Here is a 22,223-nt window from a genome sequence, read left to right on the forward strand (position 1 = left end):
AGCAACAATCAGCCGGGATGCTGTGATTTGCAGCCATAATCTTCTCGGAGATTACGAGAATGTGCAACCAAATCAAATCATGTTCTTCTGTTCCGTGTCTCAGCAAGTCCTGAGCTGGAGCCGATTTCCTAATGTATTGGGTGAGGTGAGACAGGTTTTCATGTCTTTAACTAAATTCTCTGCCTGATACAAGGAAGATGCATGGTAAGCGAGGACGGAAGAGAACACCAGAACTCAGATAAAACAAGGGGAAGGGAACATAATATTTCTTAGCTAAGGGAACACTCTGCAAGCAAGTCGCTATATTGTACTCTATATAACCTATACTGATTTATGCACAAAGGAACTCCACATAAAAAGTTAATTAGTAAATTTTATTGAAAAAATGACATAAAAATACCATAGATAGTATGAATAGTGAGGTACTAATACAAACATTAGACACCACAGACCCAAAGGCAGTTGTAAAAGAATTTGAATCTCCTAACGCCCCAATATAATTTAACCAAGTGGATATTCAACTACTCTTGCCTGCAACGGCATAGAGATCATAACCTACCACTTATACATAAATAGGTAAAACGAGCATAACGATAGTAATTTTAACAACATCACTTCATCTCCATTACCTTCGGTCTGATGGTGCCACGACCCCAACGCGCGTTTCGGTTGCGTGCGCCTTCTTCTGTTGTGTGCAGTAGACATAGCGGCAGGGCATGCAACTGGTATGGTACCTATGGGTGGCACACTGTTTTTTGCCATGGTCCCTTCTTTGTAATAAACATTTGCAAGTGGTAATAGGATTCATTTTTTAGGAAAAAGATCACGAGTTGTGGGGTGGGATGTCTCTGCATCAAGGATACTGTGGGGAACAGGAACAGATGGTAGAAATCAGAACGTGCCTCATTTTGTTTTTGCTAAGGAAGGACGAACCTATTGGAAGCCAATGCCAAAATATTTCCGGTACCTCAAATTTTATTTTCTGAACCCAATAAATCATTAAAATGAGCACAGAAGAAGTCACTTTATAAACTACAGATTGCTACCACCTATTCCGTGTATGATCATTAATGCCAATTTGGCGTCCAAAACTGCGCTGCGTCATGAATGATCGGATGGAGTGATCACATCTGGAGAAACGCAAGACATATTTTTACTTGAAATATTTTGGTGCTTAATTAATGTTCCCCGAGACACAAAGGAGCTATTAATTTGTCTTCTTCTTCAATCACCATTATTGCCGGCTGCCGGGAGACTCAACATCAGAATGTGGACGCTCCTGCAGAAAACACGCCTGTTTCTATAGCAGCATGATGGTTGCGTTACGCTGCTTAAACACAGTGAGCGAATAATATACACTTATTATACAAGTGTGCTGGTTTTTGGGCAGCTTTGTTAAGAATATGCTCCTAAACGAGGGAAGGAACATAAATCAACGGTGGTGACCAAGTGGGCGATTAGATGACATTCTGGTATTTTATGGAAAACTTCGACATTCACACATGACCATAGGTTGGGTTGTGTCCATACTATACAAATACCTGTCCAACTTCTGATCAGTCAGTTTGGTGACAAATTGGTCAACTGTGCATGTAGCTCTTCGAAAGACAAGTCCAGCAAAACGCCTCCTCCTCCTTCACTGACAGTCTCTATGATGCTGTTGTGTGACTGCAGGAAAAGAAGCCATCAGTGAAGCAGGAGAAGGTGGCGCTGGGTGGGGAATAGATCTGGAGTGATTCCGATCTACCATAGCTCTTGAACCTCATTTGCAGATCAATTCCAACACTGATTTTTCAGTAATGGAGGAGCGGATGGGCCATGTAAAGATATTGATGGACTTGTCTTTGAAATACAGGTGCTTGGAGGTTCCAGGAAAAGGAACATTGCAGAATAAATTAATGTTCATACCCATGTTTACCAGGCCAGGAACAATGGAGAGATCCAAGATCTCATGGACCCTGAAATCACTGCACAGTAGTAGCAATATGTTATGCAAAGACATTTCATGGAGGCTACAGATCGCTTGGAGTCATCAACCCAAATCCTATGAACTATAAACTGTGCCGCTAATTATAGACCTGTCTCTAATCTTCCCTTCATCTCTAAACTCCTCGAACGCCTGGTCCACTCCCGTCTTACCCGCTATATCTCAGATAATTCTCTTCTCGACCCTCTTCAATCTGGTTTCCGCTCTTTACATTCTACTGAAACTGCCCTCACTAAAGTCTCTAATGACCTACTAACAGCTAAATCTAATGGTCACTACTCCATGCTAATTCTCTTGGATCTCTCCGCAGCATTCGATACTGTGGATCATCAGCTCCTCCTCACTATGCTCCGCTCCATCGGCCTCAAGGACACCGTTCTCTCCTGGTTCTCCTCCTATCTCTCTGACCGATCCTTCACTGTATGTTTTGCTGGTTCCTCCTCCTCTCACCTTCCCCTTACTGTTGGGGTTCCTCAAGGATCAGTCCTAGACCCCCTCCTCTTCTCTTTGTATACTGCCCCTATTGGACAAACAATCAGTAGATTTGGTTTCCAGTACCATCTCTATGCTGACGACACCCAATTATACACCTCTTCTCCTGATATCACACCGACCTTTTTAGAAAACACCAGTGATTGTCTTACCGCTGTCTCTAACATCATGTCCTCCCTCTATCTGAAACTGAACCTGTCAAAAACAACTCCTTGTGTTCTCTCCCTCTATTAACCTACCTTTGCCCGACATTGCCATCTCCGTGTGCGGTTCCACCATTACTCCAAAGCAACATGCCCGCTGCCTTGGGGTCATCCTTGATTCTGACCTTTCATTCACCCCCTACATCCGATCACTGGCTCGCTCTTCTTATCTGCACCTCAAAAACATTTCTAGAATTCGCCCTTTTCTTACTTTCGATTCTGCAAAACTCTTACTGTTTCACTTATTCATTCTCGTCTGGACTATTGTAACTCTCTACTAATCGGTCTCCCTCTTACCAAACTCTCCCCGCTCCAATGTGTCCTGAATGCTGCAGCCAGGATCATATTCCTCACCAACCGTTACACCGATGCCTCTACCCTGTGCCAGTCATTACACTGGCTACCCATCCACTCCAGAATCCAGTACAAAACTACTACCCTCATCCACAAAGCACTCCATGGCTCAGCACCACCCTACATCTCCTCCCTGGTCTCAGTCTACCACCCTACCCGTGCCCTCCGCTCCGCTAATGACCTCAGGTTAGCATCCTCAATAATCAGAACTTCCCACTCCCGTCTCCAAGACTTTACACGTGCTGCGCCGATTCTTTGGAATGCACTACCTAGGTTAATATGATTAATCCCCACAGTTTTAAGCGTGCCCTAAAAACGCATTTGATCAGACTGGCCTACCGCCTCAACGCATTAACCCCTTCATGACCTTGGGGTTTTCCGTTTTTCCTTGTTTGTTTTTCGCTCCCCTCCTTCCCAGAGCCATAACTCTTTTATTTTTCCATCAATATGGCCATGTGAGGGCTTATTTATTGCAGGACAAGTTATACTTTTGAACGACATTATTGGTTTTACCATGTCGTATACTAGAATACGGGAAAAAAATTCCAAGTGCGGTGAAATTGCAAAAAAAATTCAATCCCACACTTGTTTTTTGTTTGGCTTTTTTGCTAGGTTCACTAAATGCTAAAACTGATCTGCCATTATGATTCTCCAGGTCATTATGAGTTCATAGACACCAAACATGTCTGGGTTCTCTTTTATCTAAGTGGTGAAAAAAAATTCCAAACTTTGCTTAAAAAAAAAATTGTTCCATTTTCCGATACCCGTAGCGTCTCCATTTTTTGTCATCTCGGGTTGGTTGTGGGCTTATTTTTTGCGTGCCGAGCTGATGTTTTTAATGATATCACATTGGTGCAGATACATTGTTTTGATCGCCCGTTATTGCAATTTAATCCAATGTCGCGGCGTCCAAAAGAACAATTCTAGCGTTTCGAATTTTATTCTCGCTACGCCCTTTAGCGATCCTTTTTCTATTGATAGATCGGGCAACTCTGAATATGGCAATACCAAATATGTGTAGGGTTGATTTTTTTTTTTATTGTTTTATTTTGAATGAGGCGAAAGGGGGGTGATTTAAACTTTTATATTTTTTTATTTTTTTTCACTTTTTTTAAACTTTCTTTTTTTTTTACTTTATGGGAGGCTAGAAGCTGACACAACTCGATCGGATCAGCTACATAGCAGCGATCATCAGATCGCTCCTATGTAGCTGATTTACAGGCTTGCCATGAGCGCCGACCACAGGGTGGCGCTCACAGCAAGCCAGCATCAGCAACCATAGAGGTCTTGGTCCCGATGGCCGGAAGCGCCGGTTAAATGCCGCTGTCAGCGTTTGACAACCGCATTTAACTAGTTAATAGCGACAGGTGGATCGCGATTCCACCTGTCGCAATTGCGGGCACATGTCACCTGTTCAAAACAGCTGACATGTGCCAGCTTTGATGCGGGCTCACCGCCGGAGCCCGCATCAAAGTGGGGGTTCTGACCTTGGACGTAATAGGGGTTAACCTAACTATCCCTGTGTGGCCCATTCAAAAAACTGTATTCATAATCAGATTCCTCACATCACGTTCTGTTACCATCCACCTCTCGCGTCTCCCCTCTTTCCTCATAGTTTGTAAGCTTGCGAGCAGGGCCATAAGTCCCCTCTATAACGTAAAGTGCTGCAGAATATGTTGGCGCTATAGAAATAAAATTATTATTATTATAATCTGTCTCTGATCCAAAGGAGCAGATGTTCTCTTCAGTACGAGTGGCCCTTGGGGAAAGCCACCATTGCCTAATGGACCAACCAGTTTTGGTAACTTTAGTGATGGAGCTAATACAGATCCTTCATGTCTATTGCCTTCTTGGGTGAGAAGAAGTGCCTGGTGGCCACATAAGCTCAATAACTCTGTATCGATCTCTCTTAGCGTCATGTCTACATGTCAGATGGTTCTTGGCCTTGTAGACGCTGCCGTGTAGACGGGACATGAGCGATGACCTGCCACTTCGGGGGGATTCATCGGCTGGATCCAACCATGAGTGGATGGAAGAAGAGCGCTGTCCCAACATGGGGCTCGAGAAGTTGGATGTTGTGTGCGGAAGTTTATTGGGCGTGCACAGGTCGAGGGCTAAACTAAGAAAAGCTGAACAAGATTGTCATTTTGGGTCATTTGGAGAGAAAGGGATAATCTACAGGGCTGGAGCAGGAGAGGTCTGCTGAGATGGCAAGAATGGAGTAACGAGGTGGAGCGACATGGGGGGTGGAGGACAAGGCAGACCGGGAGCTGTGGTTTCAGCTTTATTCCGTGTCGCATGTAACGGACACTACAGACACTTCCATCGCTGAAATGGAAAATATACTTTTCTTTTTTTTTTTGGATGCATAATACTAACATACATGGAACGGTCACAATCATTAATACAGAGTTTACGGAATGTGGAGCTCCACTTTCATCACAAGACATCGTAATCTTCAATGCGTAAATGTACATTGTGCCGGGGGTTTAATTTATGGAAAGACGAGGCGCCACTGTGGTCAATGAATGCAGCGTAAAACGGCGGCGCGGCCTTCAGAAGAAATCCGAAAATTATTCTGGGTGAAAACTAAACTGTTCTTAGAGGGAGAAAAAGTAAAACATACACAAATGATTTGTCGTAAATCAGCATCAACCAAAAAAGACTAATGCAATATCTTATGCAATCAATGGGGGTAAAATAAAATGAGATTCCTCTCTCAATAGCTGATGTGCTCGATCGCAATTTTTTTTTTTATAGGACTGTGGGCAACCATAATGGAGAATTAATTTCTTATTTATATAGTCAGAAGATAAACTATGTTTTAGGGTAGAGGAACAAGAACAAGAACCTGACATTAAAGTGCCCATCTTCTACTCCGCAGTGATCAAGAAGTTTGTGATGGCGTATATGATACAACAGCTACAGGCTTATGCTGCAGAGCAGAAATATAGAAAGTTTAGGGCAGCACCTCAACCACAAATAAATAGATATGTAGGTCGTGGTTCAAAAATGTCAAAAAGAAGATGATGCCGATCCTCCGTAAGATCCACAGGTGGAGAGATCAACAACAGCATCCAAAGTATCTTCTTCTTTACTAATACATCACGTAATACAAGGAGACAGCAACATTTCGACTTTAAAAAACAATGGCTTGAAAAAGAGTCACACCTATCTGGTTTGTAAGGTTGAAACGTTGATGTCTCCCTTTATTATGTGATGTATTAGGAAAGAAGAAGATACTTTTTGCTCCCCGGATGCTGCCGTCGCTCTCTTCACCTGGGCTGATGAGCGGACATAAATGGAGCGGTTAGGTGTCGGAGCCTGTACCGTATGACCTCTCCTTCTTATTAGTGTTGGTTCCCTTCCTGCAATCCTCTGTGTTGTCATGATATGATTTGCTGAATGAGTCTGCTGAAAGCTGAAATCTGCAACAGTTTGATCCTCAACTTGACAAGTAATTTCAGGGAATGGGGATGGGAGAGGTGGGGAACTGGCCAAGGTGATTTGTGTCTCCACAAAAATGGACAATATACAACTTGATGTGCTAAAAATGGCCAACTTTCTGCATGCTGAAAAAAGTTTGTCAGCTATGGCTCAAGGCTTCAAAACACTTTGGATTCCATTGACCGAATGATCTATGGATCTATCTCTCCCGACTCCTCCATACACATTAAAGGGGCTGTCCATCACTGGACAATCCCATCATAACCAATACAGGACCTGAATTAGCAAACGACAATCTATACTTACTTCCTGCTTCCCGGAGAGGGACGTGACTTGTGCCACCTGCCAGCTGCAGTCAATAAGCGTCTGCTCGTCAGCTGCTGCCTTTACTATTTCATCATAGTGGATGTCCGCCACAACAGAATAATGATGAGCTGCAGCCAAAGAGGGACCGCCAATGCTGGCATGTCCGGCCACCTTTACGCTAGTGTGTATGGGAGCCTTCACGCAATAAGAAATGGTGCCCAATAGGGAGAAACAATCATTTCCTTGGAACAATCTCAATTTTTAGTTCCATTGCAGACGTAACTGAAAGGATCTGACCCAGGTGAAGCTTTCAAAGGTCCATAACAAAAAAAAGTGACATTTATGGGTCTCATTATGCTGCCCTGTTAGTGGGTGTCATGTCAGAGCTGAGTGAATTCAGTATAACTTGTATTTCCGTCACTTAAATCTATGATTATTTGGGGTTTAGGAGTCCAGTGGGCGGACATAACAGTTGACAGACAGTTTTCCTGTACAAATCAGTAAATAGTTCCGCCCACTGGACTCCTATCCCTAAAATGCGCAAATATTTAAAAGTTACATGATATCTTTTCCTACGAAGCTGTATATCAATCTTCTCCGCTCCTCATCCTCTATTTCATGCTGTCCGCAGATTGGACACTCATATAAGCTCTTTTCCAATAATATAAAGACTTCAACCAAATTGGTTTATTTTTAAGCAATAATTGCCATATTTGACCAATCTAGACCTTATTGCGTTATTCATAGCTACTTACAGTTTACAATGATATTCACTTTCTTCACATCTGGAAAGGGCACAGTGTTTTCTGCCAGACACTCGTATTCGCCGGCCTGGTCTCTCGTGATGCCATAAATATCCAAGTACTGCCCGCTTCCAAAAGGCTTCGCTGAAAGAAAAGAGACAAAATGAAAAAAAAAAAATTAAAAATAAAAGAATTAAAAGCAATATCACATACATTAAATCTGCAGGAGTATTTTAGCCGACTACTTTAATGCGGCTATAACACCATCAATAGTAATGAAAGCTTTTAGCACTTTCTATTTTTTTCATACAAATTGAGCTATTGGTAATAAAGAAAAATATATTTAAAGAGTTATTTTATTACAGCGGCGATGGTGCGGCAGATACGAGCCACAAGAGACCAGAGCGCGAACACTGGGATGGAATGGGGAATCTGGCAGATTTGTTTTCATCTACATTTTTACTAATTAATATTAGAATCTATCTTTATTATGTTATAAGCTCAGTTTTTCTGATACAGATTTCCAGATCTCTTGTTTTCTTCACACAGCTATAGAGTTTATTAATAATATTGTGTCCCCGTGCAGCCACCACTAGGGGGAGCTCTCTGTATACAGAGATACATGATAAGGTCCTGTCTGCAGCCACCACTAGGGGGAGCTCCCTGTATACATAGATACATAAGATCCTGTCTGCAGCCACCACTAGGGGGAGCTCCCTGTATACAGAGACACATGATAAGATCCTGTCTGCAGCCACCACTAGGGGGAGCTCCCTGTATATAGAGATACATGATAAGATCCTGTCTGCAGTCACCACTAGGGGGAGCTCTCTGTATACAGAGATACATGATAAGATTCTGTCTGCAGCCTCCACTAGGGGGAGCTCCCTGTATACAGAGATACATGATAAGATCCTGTCTGCAGCCACCACTAGGGGGAGCTCCCTGTATATAGAGATACATGATAAGATCCTGTCTGCAGCCACCACTAGGGGGAGCTCCCTGTATACAGAGATACATGATAAGATCCTGTCTGCAGCCACCACTAGAGGGAGCTCCCTGTATACAGAGATACATGATAAGATCCTGTCTGCAGCCACCACTAGGGGGAGCTCCCTGTATACAGAGATACATGATAAGATCCTGTCTGCAGCCACCACTAGGGGCAGCTTCCTGTATACAGATACATAAGATCCTGTCTGCAGCCACCACTAGGGGGAGCTCCCTGTATACAGAGATACATGATAAGATCCTATCTGCAGTCACCACTAGGGGGAGCTCCCTGTATACAGAGATACATGATAAGATCCTGTCTGCAGCCACCACTTGGGGGGCTCTCTGTATACAGAGATATATGATAAGGTCCTGTCTGCAGCCACCACTAAGGGGAGCTCTCTGTATACAGAGATACATGATAAGATCCTGTCTGCAGCCACCACTAGGTGCAGCTTCCTGTATACAGAGATACATGATAAGATCCTGTCTGCAGCCACCACTAGGGAGAGCTCCCTGTATACAGAGATACATGATAAGATCCTGTCTGCAGCCACCACTAGGGGGAGCTCCCTGTATACAGAGATACATGATAAGATCCTGTCTACAGCCACCACTAGGGGGAGCTCCCTGTATACAGATACATAAGATCCTGTCTGCAGCCACCACTAGGGGGAGCTCCCTGTATACAGAGATACATGATAAGATCCTGTCTGCAGCCACCACTAGGGAGAGCTCCCTGTATACAGAGATACATGATAAGATCCTGTCTGCAGCCACCACTAGGGGGAGCTCCCTGTATACAGAGATACATGATAAGATTCTGTCTGCAGCCACCACTAGGGGGAGCTCCCTGTATACAGAGATACATGATAAGGTCCTGTCTGCAGCCACCACTAGGGGGAGCTCCCTGTATACAGAGATACATGATAAGATCCTGTCTGCAGCCACCACTAGGGGGAGCTCCCTGCATACAGAGATACATAAGATCCTGTCTGCAGCCACCACTAAGGGGAGCTCCCTGTATACTGAGATACATGATAAGATCCTGTCTGCAGCCACCACTAGGGGGAGCTCCCTGTATACAGAGATACATGATAAGGTCCTGTCTGCAGTCACCACTAGGGGGAGCTCTCTGTATACAGAGATACATGATAAGGTCCTGTCTGCAGTCACCACTAGCAGGAGCTCTCTGTATACAGAGATACATGATAAGGTCCTGTCTGCAGTCACCACTAGGGGGATGTTATGATACGGTGGTCTAGGAGCAACATGGAACGAGCTCTGAAGGACGTGGTAACTGTACTGACCGCAGTCCCTAAGCTCAACACACTAGAAGTAGCCGTGGAATGCTCCTAACTCTCCCTAGGCATCTCGTCACAGCCTAAGAGCTAACTACCCCTAAAGAAAGAAGCAGGAAAACTATCTTGCCTCAGAGAAAATCCCCAAAGGATAAATTAGCCCCCCACACATAATGACTGTGAGTGGAGAGGGAAAAGACATACACAGAATGATACCAGGATGAGCACAGGAGGCCAGTCTAGCTAAATAGATAGGACAGGATGGAATACTGTGCGGTCAGTATAAAACACTACAAAAATCCACGCAGAGTTTACAAAAAAAAAACTCCACACCTGACTAAAGGTGTGGAGGGCAAATCTGCCTCCCAGAGATTCCAGCAAGACAGAATAAATTCACACTGATAAGCTGGACAAACAAAGAAAGCACAGAATGGATAAGTCCACAACCTATGGACAGAAAAGAGCAAAAAAAACTTAGCTTAGCTGAACTGGTCAGGATAACAGGGAACTCCAAAGAGATGTGAATCCAACCAGAAACCATTTACAAGTGGCACTGGCTGAAGACAGAGCCAGACCTAAATAGCTGAGCAGAAGAGAAGATAAGTGGAGGCAGCTGATGACAGCTAACTCCAAGGAGCAGCCATACCACTAGAAACCACAAGAGGGAGCTCAAGAGCAGAACTCACAAAAGTGCCACTTACAACCACAGTAGGGAGCCCAAGAGCGGAATTCACAACAGGGGGAGCTCTCTGTGGCCTCTGTTCGCACGGGATGCATTTTAGCACTGGGCAGCCCGCCATATGGCGTTATTAATAGGCTGTATCCAGACGCTTTGTATTCCTTGTGTGAACACGCCACATACAGAGTATTTTATCTTAGTGCATTGGTGTACCACACGACCAAACCCTTATTGAAGGCTGGCTGTTTCATTAGGTATTGCACCTGTGCACTTGCTATTTTGTTTGGGTCCGCTGCACCCTGCTTGTGCATTTGTATTGAGGCCTATTTAGACAGGTAAGCATCTTTGCCTGTTTTTTGGTGTTTTTTCTTGAATGTGTCCTTTTTTGGTGTTTTACAGAGATACATGATAAGGTCCTGTCTGCAGTCACCACTAGGAGGAGCTCCCTGTATACAGAGATACATGATAAGATTCTGTCTGCAGCCACCACTAGGGGGAGCTCCCTGTATACAGAGATACATGATAAGATTCTGTCTGCAGCCACCACTAGGGGGAGCTCCCTGTATACAGAGATACATGATAAGATCCTGTCTGCAGCCACCACTAGGGGGAGCTCCCTGTATACAGAGATACATGATAAGATCCTGTCTGCAGCCACCACTAGGGGGAGCTCCCTGTATACAGAGATACATGATAAGATCCCGACTGCAGTCACCACTAGGGGGAGCTCCCTGTATACATAGATACATGATAAGATCCTGTCTGCAGCCATCACTAGGGGGAGCTCCCTGTATACAGAGATACATGATAAGATCCTGTCTGCAGCCACCACTAGGGGGAGCTCCCTGTATACAGAGATACATGATAAGATCCTGTCTGCAGCCACCACTAGGGGGAGCTCCCTGTATACAGAGATACATGATAGGATCCTGTCTGCAGCCACCACTAGGGGGAGCTCCCTGTATACAGAGATACATGATACGATCCTGTCTGCAGTCACCACTAGGGGGAGCTCACTGTATACAGAGATACATGATAAGATCATGTCTGCAGCCACCACTAGGGGGAGCTCCCTGTAAACAGAGATGCATGATAACATCCTGTCTGCAGCCACCACTAGGGGGAGCTCCCTGTATACAGAGATAAATTATAAGATCCTGTCTGCAGCCACAACTAGGGGGAGCTCCCTGTATAGAGAGATACATGATAAGATCCTGTCTGCAGCCACCACTAGGGGGAGCTACCTGTATACAGAGATACATGATAAGATTCTGTCTGCAGCCACCACTAGGGGGAGCTCCCTGTATACAAAGATACATGATAAGATCCTGTCTGCAGCCATCACTAGGGGGAGCTCCCTGTATACAGAGATACATGATAAGATCCTGTCTGCAGACACCACTAGGGGGAGCTCCCTGTATACAGAGATACATGATAAGATTCTGTCTGCAGCCACCACTAGGGGGAGCTCCCTGTATACAAAGATACATGATAAGATCCTGTCTGCAGACACCACTAGAGGGAGCTCCCTGTATACAGAGATACATGATAAGATTCTGTCTGCAGCCACCACTAGGGGGAGCTCCCTGTATACAAAGATACATGATAAGATCATGTCTGCAGCCACCACTAGGGGGAGCTCCCTGTACACAAGTCAAGGCTCTGGAGTGGCCATCTCAGTCTCGTGACCTCAATATCATTGAGCCACTCTGGGGAGATCTCAAGCGCATAGCTCATGCTAGACAGCCCAGGAATTTACAGGAACTGGAGGCTTTCTGCCAAGAAGAGTGGGCAAGAACCTCATCCACAACTGCTGCAAAAGACTTCAAGCTGTCATTGATGTTAGAGGGGGCAATACACGGTATTAAGAAATGGGGTGTGTGAAATTTTGATCAGGGCCATTTGGATGTTTTGGGTTGTCATTATGATTTAAAAAGAGAACACAGTAGTCTGACAATAAATGGCTTCACCCAACCACTAACCATGAGTGGAGAAAAAGTTTTGGTGTTATCATTCATATTCTCTGAAAAAAAGACCAAGAAAGCAAAAATTCTGCCGGGGTGTGTAAACTTTTGAGCACAACTGTAACTGCTGTGATGATGCTGGAAGCCGGGATGCTTGTGTGAATGCGCCCTACTCCTTATGTTAGCAGGTGACATTATGTGACATTATAATCACATTTTTTATATATTCCTGGTGTTAGTTCTAGACATCGGAACATGGATTCATAACAAATCAAATTTGTTTCCAGAAAATCTGAATTTTTGGAAATTTGATCTGCACGAATCCTGCAAAGTTGTGGGCAGTTATTTGTTTCTCTTTTTTTGTAACCCTTTCCCTCCCTAAGGTTTTTTTTTGCCTTAGGGTCTAGTGAAATCTTAATGCATAACAAAAGTCTTTTTGGGGTACTTTCGATTCAAAAGCAATTTTATTTGGAATTAATTGAATATTCCGGCTGAATTGAGCGAATCTCAGGAGAACACATTTCTTCTAGTTATTTATTTTCTGTAAATCCATTGATTTTTTTTTTTTTAATATTTCAGGTGGATGTTTCTATAACTTGAAGACACTAATAAGAAATTTTCTTTAAAATCATATGTCATCAGAAAATTTCCTACAGTTTAATTCAGATTTTTGTGTTAAATGTATTTTCTTTTTAATTTGACAACGTGCTTTATTCTTTTTATATCATCCATTAAAACTAAAAACTAATCTTGTAATTTCCACACTGACCACTAGGGATTTTTTAGTCTCTAACTTCCTGATGTTTCAGGAAATGCACATGTACATTGGCAGCAAAGGCCAGATCAAAACTCTATCGTTTGTATTGAAGCCTCTAATGAGTGTGTGCAAAGATCACTATGAAGGGAGGAGGAGGAGGAGAGCTGTGATATCGCCTATTGTATATGGTGGATCCTGTGTATATAGGTGTTTTCTGTCATTCTATTCCTGCCTATGCTAGTGAGGAAATTACCGAAAAATCTTCCTGAGAGGACAGAATGTTTCAGTCTTAAATAATCGGTATGGATTACTAGAATATTTTTAAAATATAATATTTTTTTTTTCATATTGATTGTGATATGTAAATAAAGCCAACTTAAAAAAATACACATAAAACACAAAAAAATAAGTGTTAGTTCATTTTCTGATGACACATTCCCTTAAAAAGACCCTTCATGTCTTAGGAAAATGTAAATCATTGTGATGAGTGTCCCAACTAAGATCTCGGCCTCGTAGAATCCTGATATTCTCTAAGCAAATGGAAGAGTCTGACGAACCCCACTGACTTCATAGGGTCAGTTGTTACGCCGCTATTTCATACTGTCCGGCCGGCGCGCTCCTGATGCTCCTTCCTCCTCTCCTTCTTCTGGCTTCTCCGGCGCTCGTCCCTTCTGCGGTCCGCGCATGCGCAGACTCGCTCCTCTCGTCGCTGAGCCCTCTGGGAGGTCGTGACCCGGTGGCTCCGCCTCCAATATGGCGGCGCCCGTCGGGTACTTCTTCCCAGCGTCTGCCCTGCTTAAACGCCTTTGCGTCTATTGCGTTCACTGGCTTATTGCCAGCCTCTCCTCAGGTTCTTTGGCTCCGGTCTCTGCATCCTTTGCTATGACTCTTACTTGTCTCTGTTTGCCATTCCTGCCATTTCTGTGTTCCTGCCATTCCTGCCAGTTCTGTGTTCCTGCCGTTCCTGCCAGTCCTGTTTCCTGCAGTGCCTACCAGTCCTGTGTTCCTGCCAGTCCTGAGTTTCCTGCCATGCCTACCAGTCCTGTGTTCCTGCCGTTCCTGCCAGTCCTGTGTTTCCTGCCATACCCACCAGTCCTGTGTTCCTGCTGTACTTACCAGTCCTGTGTTCCTGCCGTTCCTGCGTTTCCTGCTGTGCCTACCAGTCCTGTGTTCCTGCCGTTCATGCCAGTCCTGAGTTTCCTGCCATACTTACCAGTCCTGTTTTCCTGCCAGTCCTGAGTTTCCTGCCATGCCTACCAGTCCTGTGTTCCTGCCATTCCTGCCAGTCCTGTGTTTCCTGCCATACCCACCAGTCCTGTGTTCCTGCTGTACTTACCATTCCTGTGTTCCTGCCGTTCCTGCCAGTCCTGCGTTTCCTGCCGTATCCTCCAGTCCTGTGTTCCAGTCGTGCCCCGTCTAACATGTTTTTTCATCTTACCAGTCAGTACTTTGTCTTCGCTGCCTCTGTCCGTCTTGTGCCTCCACCACTTTGGTCTCCTCTATAGCTCCAACCTCCCTCCGTCTTCTGTTCTCCCTTTGTCATATCCTCAGTCGTCCCTTTGGCTCCAGCAGTTGCGGCTTCACCCTCCTTGGGCCTGTCCCTAACGCTCCCTGTACGGAGTTGGCACCATTGGGTCCGCTCGCCCTCGGGGGCTCTGAAGCCGCGACCCAGAGGGGCCACTTCTCTAGTCCTCATATCAGTCAATTCTTGTCACTGGAAGAGATAGAGCTGCTGACGAAGGCTCCACAGAGAATGCAAATGTGAACACAGCCTAAAACTACAACCTTCCTTGCATGTCGCCCTTATCTCTTGTGCAGCCCGTAGAAAGCTAAAGCGTTTTGCAGAATCTCCCATTAATATCCAGCAGGGCCTGATAGCACATGTTCTCGACTAGGCTGAGATCTCTGCTCTGCACAGATCTCCATAATCCCTATGCACTAGGCTCCTGGAGGTAAATATTTCATAGAATGAAATCTTCAAACCTAACAGGGGCTGCAATGAGCAGGACTCAATAATCTGGATGTGATGCATAGCAGATACTTGGACGTCTTCGATCGAGGTAAGAAGGAAAAATATGCAAAGGACGTGGATTGTTCTGCAAACACAGAAACTAATCCTTGTATAAATTTGTAAAGAAAAAACAGATCCGCGCACAACTGTAGAGGCGACGACATCCGGAACCAACAGGGTATTGCGTCTGGCAGAAGGTCTTGGGCGGATGTGTGAGGCTTCAGATCCAAATAAAACAAGTACAAGTATTTCTAAATTGCATGAAGCCGTCTTCATTCTGTTGATACTCATAATCAAAGAATTATGGAGAGAAATCTCTGACAATGGAAGCAGCTGTGGCTGTTTAATGCATGATTGCCCGCGCCGTCCGCCATGTCCAGGTGGAATCCATTTAGACAAAATGTTTACTAACACTCCAAAAAGCAACAGAGGAAACGGTAACAAGAAAGCCCTTGGTTTGTTGGCAGCGATTCCCTTTCTTTTATTCATGGGTTATCTTCTTTTTAACATTTCGGTCATGCCCAAGTCAATCGGGGCTGTTCAAAGTAATTCTGTCAACAAAGACTAAGGGCAAATGGTTCACGAGATAATCACCAGATCAAGGAAAATGGATACATTGTTTCTCGGAGATGGTTCAGAACACAAGCAGTTATGTGAGATACTTAAAAGAGATTGTTCTAGTAAAATCAAAGTTAGTCATTTTGGGTTTTACTCATCTATCTAATATCTCCAAACTTCTTTTTAATGTTTTGGTGAAGGATCAGGGATATTTTCCATGGTGTCAATGGATTTCTCTATCCAAAGTGTAGGGATTCAGGCTTTGGGGTAGCGGTTTGGGTGCACGACAGCACTCAATTGTGGTGTAAAACAGTCTTAGGTTTATGTATCCGTCATAAACTATTAACAGAGTTCACATGCAAGCAAAATAGCCTGTCCTTGGCTTAAACGAATAACAACGCGGGAAGAAAACAGATCCTTCTCTGGGCAGGCGAATGATCCACAACGGTCTCAACAAACGGTGCAACAATCCAGGCATTGCTTCACTCGGAGTTTCGTCAGCAAAAATACTGAACACACTGCAGCTCCCACAGGTTAGATACACCTGAGCTACAGTACTTCAGCTGCCTTTTGTAACACCTGAAAAGACCGCACTGGAGGTATGGGAGTGACCTTTCCCACCCAGACTCCAAAATCCGGTCCCAATAGAAACTTTCTCAGTGACCTACCTTTGCTGGATCCTTCAATTCTTGGATTTATATCACTGAGGCCAGTCACATCAGTGACACATACCTGCCATCCAGGACTTTTCCTCCTGCTTCTTTACATAAGCTATTTATTTGCAACCAGCCATAAACGGAGTCTGTTGGCCATAAATTGGGTGGAAAAAGAGGCGGATGCCTGGGATGAGATGGGATCTCTGTAAAGGTACCGTCACACTGAACGATATCGCTAGCGATCCGTGACGTTGCAGCGTCCTGGCTAGCGATATCGTCCAGTGTGACAGGCAGCAGCGATCAGGCCCCTGCTGGGAGATCGCTGGTCGGGGAAGAAAGTCCAGAACTTTATTTCGTCGCTGGATCACCAGCAGACATCACTGGATCGGTGTGTGTGACGCCAATTTAGCGATGTCTTCACTGGTAACCAGGGTAAACATCGGGTTACTAAGCGCAGGGCCGCGCTTGGTAACCCGATGTTTACCCTTGTTACCAGCGTAAACGTAAAAAGAACCAAACACTACATACTTAGATTCCGGTGTCTGTCCCCCGGCGCTGTGCTTCTCTGCACTGACTGTGAGCGCCAGCCGGAAAGCACAGCGGTGACGTCACTGCTGTGCTCTGCTTTCTGGCTGGCCAGATCTCACAGTGCAGAGAAGCACAGCGCCGGAGGACAGACAGCGGAAGGTAAGTATGTAGTGTTTGGGGTTTTTTACGTTTACGCTGGTAACCAGGGTAAACATCGGGTTACTAAGCGCGGCCCTGCGCTTAGCAACCCGATGTTTACCCTGGTTACCAGGGGACCGGCATCGTTGGTCACTGGAAAGCTGTGTGACAGCTCTCCAGCGACCAAACAGCGACGCTGCAGCAATCGGGATCGTTGTCTGGATCGCTGCAGCGTCGCTAAATGTGACGGTACCTTAAACTCTGCTGATGATAGGTGGCTTATCTCCAACCATTGATGTGGTTTTCTGATCTGGAGATATGGGGACTTTTTTGTTGGAGGCTTTTGACTTGTAGAAGGCCTGCAATAGACATCATCCCTTTTTTTTGTGACTAGCTCACGCTTAAATGAATAAAGTAAAAACGTCTGGATTAAAAAGATATGTAATGGCGTATATGCTTCGTTGAGTAGGGTCAGTTTCATTGGAGGTTTCCACCATTAGCTCTACATGAACTGGAATGAAATGCAGACGTAATTATTAAGAGAAGAGTGTTGCAAAAACTTGCAGGCAGATTGAGACCTGGATATATTAGAGCTCTGCAGACGGATTATTTGATTTACATATCTATACCAGACCTTCCTCCACATTGAAGGAGAGGTTCCGTCCTTTCCTCAGTATTCTGCCTGATAATCGTTTCGGAATTATGTTTGAACTCGTGTTTCTCGAAGTTGCGTTATATTCCGCCGTGTCATGTTCTTAATCATCACTACTGGCCATGCTCCCAACACATCAGATGGCCAAAGAATGACTTATTAATGTTAATAAATTACGTTTTTGCTTGCATCTCTATACACAAGTCGATCCATGAATATACTCAGGAAACTCTCTGGATGGAATTACCATAAAACACAGCTACTGTACAAAGCCATAAATATGACAGCACTTTACAGCGAGCGATAATAAAAATGCAGGAAACAATTTAAGGTATAAAGTAGACATAAATCAGCATGGGCATGCTTACTGATAAATCTATTTAACTCTTTCTTGATGGGAGGTGTCCTACGGAGGAAGATCTATCCTCCGGGCCCTTTATTTGACTACAGGATTACTTTTATTTTTTGCTATTTTGAAAGGGAGTAAATATGAAGAAGGCATTAGCCCAAAGTAAGTTTTTATTTAGAGAAAGGGAGAGATTTATTGGCGAGAATCATAAAAAATATGTTAAAAGCCACAAAACCTACACAATTCTCATTCTGCACAGTCTGAATAACAACCTCCATAGAAATTTCAGTTTGGTGAAAGCCCCCGTACATCATAGACCTGAAACCAAGAAAGTCCTAAATCTTTCATATATTTGACGCCTTTGAAATCTCATGACTTGGGATTCATGGCAGCTCTGGGTCTGCTGAAACTTAAATGTTGTTTTTTTTCCTTTTGGTCCAGCAAGAGTTAATGTCGGTCTCTTGCTGGATGTTCTTTTAGGCTGGCCAGCTGATGTTGGTTGGTGACCACTTCCACCTTCTTTTAAATAGTCACATGACCCATTAGCTGATCATCAGTAACAGAGTTATTCTATGCAGACCAGCTAGGGGTTTGGAGTTCAGATTCCTGGTGCCATACTCTCTGCTGCTGTGGAGCTTAGCCTGAAGCTGAGTATTTCTTCCTTTTTTGTCTGTCCCATGTTTGTCTCTTCCCCTGTGTGTTACCATCTGCAGTGGTGATGCCAACGTCCTTGCCGGCCAGTGCGCTAGCCAGGGTCAATAGAGGTGACAATCACGGAGTAGGCACGTGATGGCGGTGGGGGTAAGGACCCTAATAGGGCGTTAGAGAAGCTTAGGAACAGGCACAGGTTGGTGTCAGGAGGTGTTCTATCCATTGCTCCCTACCTTTAAAACCTTCCTCTCTCTTTTCCATCCTGTCAAATGTATATGCTGTGTCGTCCGCCAGACTTACTCGTGTCGGAGCGTAACATTATAACCTGTTCTGTCCCCACATGAGGCGAATGGAGGTGTGGTTTACCATTAAGAGTTGTGAGAGAGAGAATCGTACCTTCGTATTTTCCTCGATATGAGGCAGACAGGACCAATGCTGCTCAGCGTCCGAAGAGATGAAGCACACCAGGGATTGTGCAATCCAGACTTGTTAATTTGGAAATATGGACATACAGCCAATAACTGGTAATACAGTACTTTCTCCAGAAATGCAGGTGTAGACAGGGTACAGTAAGATGTAGCACCAAGTATGACTGCAAGTGTGAGCAGCAAGAGAGAGGTCGAAAGACTGATGCCTTCCTAAGCCGGTTAAAGAGCGTCCTCTCACAACAGCATGAAACTGAAACTGAAATGGCTGCCAGAGAAAGAGAAGACTTGACCCCTGAACCAGAAGTGAAAGACATGCCCACAAGAATTAGTGAATAACCAGCTGCCATACGGAAAAAGGCAATTGGGTGGCAGCAGAGTAAAATATAGCAAAACATATAAAAACATACGTGGAACAGCACATAACCGACCTCCACCATTTTCCAGAGACCCTATGGCTCAAGTGGAGGCTTTTGCATGGCTGATCCAGACCCTCAGGGATGAGGTTACGGAGTTGAGGTCTCAGGTGGTGCAGCAGCTTTAGCTTGTGTTTGGGATCTTGGTCTCCGCTCATGCCCAGGCTCTACCGGAACTTATATATCTCTCCTGACAGGTTCTCTGGAGGGACAGATAAATTTATGGTTTTAAGGAAGCCGATAAATTATATTTCAGGCTCCACCCTCATTCCTCAGGGAGTGAGGAACAATGTGTGGGGATTGTATTCTCCCTTCTTAATGGTGATCCTCAGTCCTGGACCTTCTCACTGCCGGCTAACTCTCCATCTTTGTGGTCGGTGGAAGAGTTTTTTGCAGCTTTGGCCCTGGTGTACAGTGATCCTGATGGCATCTCCCTGGCTGAGACTAAACTCCGTAAGATCAAGCATTGTGCCCGGCCGGCTGAGGAGTACTTCTTAGAGTTCCGGAGATGGGCCACTGACACTCAGTGGAATGACCCTGCCATTAAGAGTCATTTTTGTCATGGTCTGTCAGCAAGGCTTCAGGACTCACTGGTGCAATATGCTACTCCTAGGTCGTTGGAGGCTGCCATGGCCCTTGCTATCAGGGTGGATAGATGCTTCAGGGAGAGATATGCACCAACTCTGCCCCCTGTTGTTCTTCCTAGGGAGGAGGACACACAGGTGCTGACAGATAAACCCATGCAGTTGGGGGAAGTCTCCTCTTATACAAGGTTGCCTGCGGTTCACGTTGGGACGCGGCATGTTTTTACTGTGGTCTGAGGGATTATTATATTAAAGTTTGTCCATTTGGCAACAAAATTAGTACTCCATCTCAAAAGCCACGTTCCCCTGGTAGATTGGAGGGAGATGACCAGGGTGTGTACAGTTCCTCCACTTTTATGTCTCCGTTTACCATTTCAGCTGAAATAGTGATTGGTGGGAAAACTGAGACTATTCCCATTCTCGTGGATAGTGGAGTTGTAGTCGGTTTGGTGGATTCTTGCTTTGCTCAGATCCATGGTCTAATCGGTAGAACGCTGGTGAGATCCATTCCTATTTGTGCTATTGATTCTGTTCCTTTCAGCTAGAAGAGTCTGACCCACGTCGTACATAATGTGAACTTGCGCATAGAGTCTCTTCATGAAGAGTTCCGGTCATGCTACATCTTGGTGGGTATGCCTACTCCCATCGTCTTAGGCCTTCCCTGGCTAAAAAAAACAGAATCCGGTCATTGATTGGCGGTCCAGAGAAGTAGTCAGTTGCAGCAAGTTTTGTAACAACTGTTGCCTGTTAGCTACGATCTCTGCCGTCTTTGTTAAATCTACATCTTCTTTTTTCAGTGGAGGTAGCTAAGGTGCTACCAGTGAGTAGGGGCAGGACTCTACCCACACCTCAGGTTAACTCTGAATCTCGGTGTCCTCCCGGGAAGAGTGGTCAGGGAAGGGTGGTGGTTCCCACTGAGTATTCTGAGGATACTAGTTTTGTGATATGGAGAAACGCCTCTCTTATCTGTCCCTCAAGGAGAGTAGCATCTTGTGCCAAATGTACGCATGGTAATAAACGTTCAGATCCGGACCGTGGTGTGGGTGCTCACTAAATACATCAGGTGGAAGTATGCCTCTGGAATTTGGAGTTCTAGGGTGATCGGGCAGTATAGGGCGGTGGACGTTCTCAGCCCTGGGACCTACCAGTTGGAGTTACCCCCAGTGATGCAGGTACATAACATGTTTCACAGGTCATCGCTCTGGAGATTTGTTGTACCTCCAGAGCCTACATTATTACCATCACCATTGGGCTGCATTTGCTGTGATGTTGAGGACCAAGTAACTAAGGAGATGTATATTAGTGGCTTGATGCATCCTTGCTCTATGTCATTTTCAGTCAAGTCCAGTCTTCAGGGTCCAGAGGCCCCTCGTAGAAAGGGAGGTACTGTCACAAATCATTAATGGATTTGAGGCAACTCTGGGTCTGCTGAACTTTAAGTATTATTTTCTCCTTTTGGTCTAGCAAGCGTTAATGTCAGTCCCTTTCTGGCATTTTTTTAGGCTGGTCAGCTGATGTTGGTTGGTAACCACTCCCACCTTCCAAATAGTCACACGACGTATCAGCTGATGGTCGGTTATAAGGTTCTTCTATGCAGACCAGCTAGGGGTGTGGAGCTCTCCTGTGTCGGTGGTGAGAGTTCATTTTCCTGGGGCCGTTTTCTCTGCTGCTGTGGAGCTTAGCAGCAGAGCCTGAAGCTGAGTAGTTCTTCCTTTTTTGTCTGTCCCATGTTTGTCTCTTTCCTTGTGTGTTACCATCTGCAGTGGTGAGGCTAGCGTCCTTGCCGGCCAGTGCACTAGCCAGAGTACATTGAGGTGACAATCAGGGACTAGGCACGTGACGGCGGTGGGGGGAAGGACCCACATAGGGCATTAAGGGAGTTTAGGGACAGGCACAGGTTGAATATTTTGTATGCCTGGAGTTTTCTGTTGACTCTTGTTTGTGTAGCCTTGTTTGTTGAGTTGGTGTACTGCGGTGCAGAATAGAGCCCCGCTTCCCTGGGTGGGGGAAGAGAACAGACGGAGGACTT

At 45.0% G+C, this 22,223-nt stretch overlaps 1 protein-coding gene across 2 annotated transcripts in view; it reads right to left on the reverse strand.

Annotated features, from left to right (window-relative positions):
• The window catches only part of NEGR1 (neuronal growth regulator 1), a 626,547-nt gene that overhangs the window by 260,522 nt on the left and 343,802 nt on the right, over positions 1-22,223 (reverse strand). For both annotated transcript variants that reach the window (XM_069738272.1, XM_069738273.1), the window contains exon 4: positions 7,545-7,676. In XM_069738272.1, coding sequence (XP_069594373.1) covers positions 7,545-7,676 — 132 coding nt within the window. The remainder of the gene's footprint in view (positions 1-7,544; positions 7,677-22,223) is intronic.

The sequence above is a fragment of the Ranitomeya imitator genome, chromosome 8 (assembly GCF_032444005.1).
Source record: "Ranitomeya imitator isolate aRanImi1 chromosome 8, aRanImi1.pri, whole genome shotgun sequence".
In the NCBI taxonomy this organism is placed as follows: domain Eukaryota; kingdom Metazoa; phylum Chordata; class Amphibia; order Anura; family Dendrobatidae; genus Ranitomeya; species Ranitomeya imitator.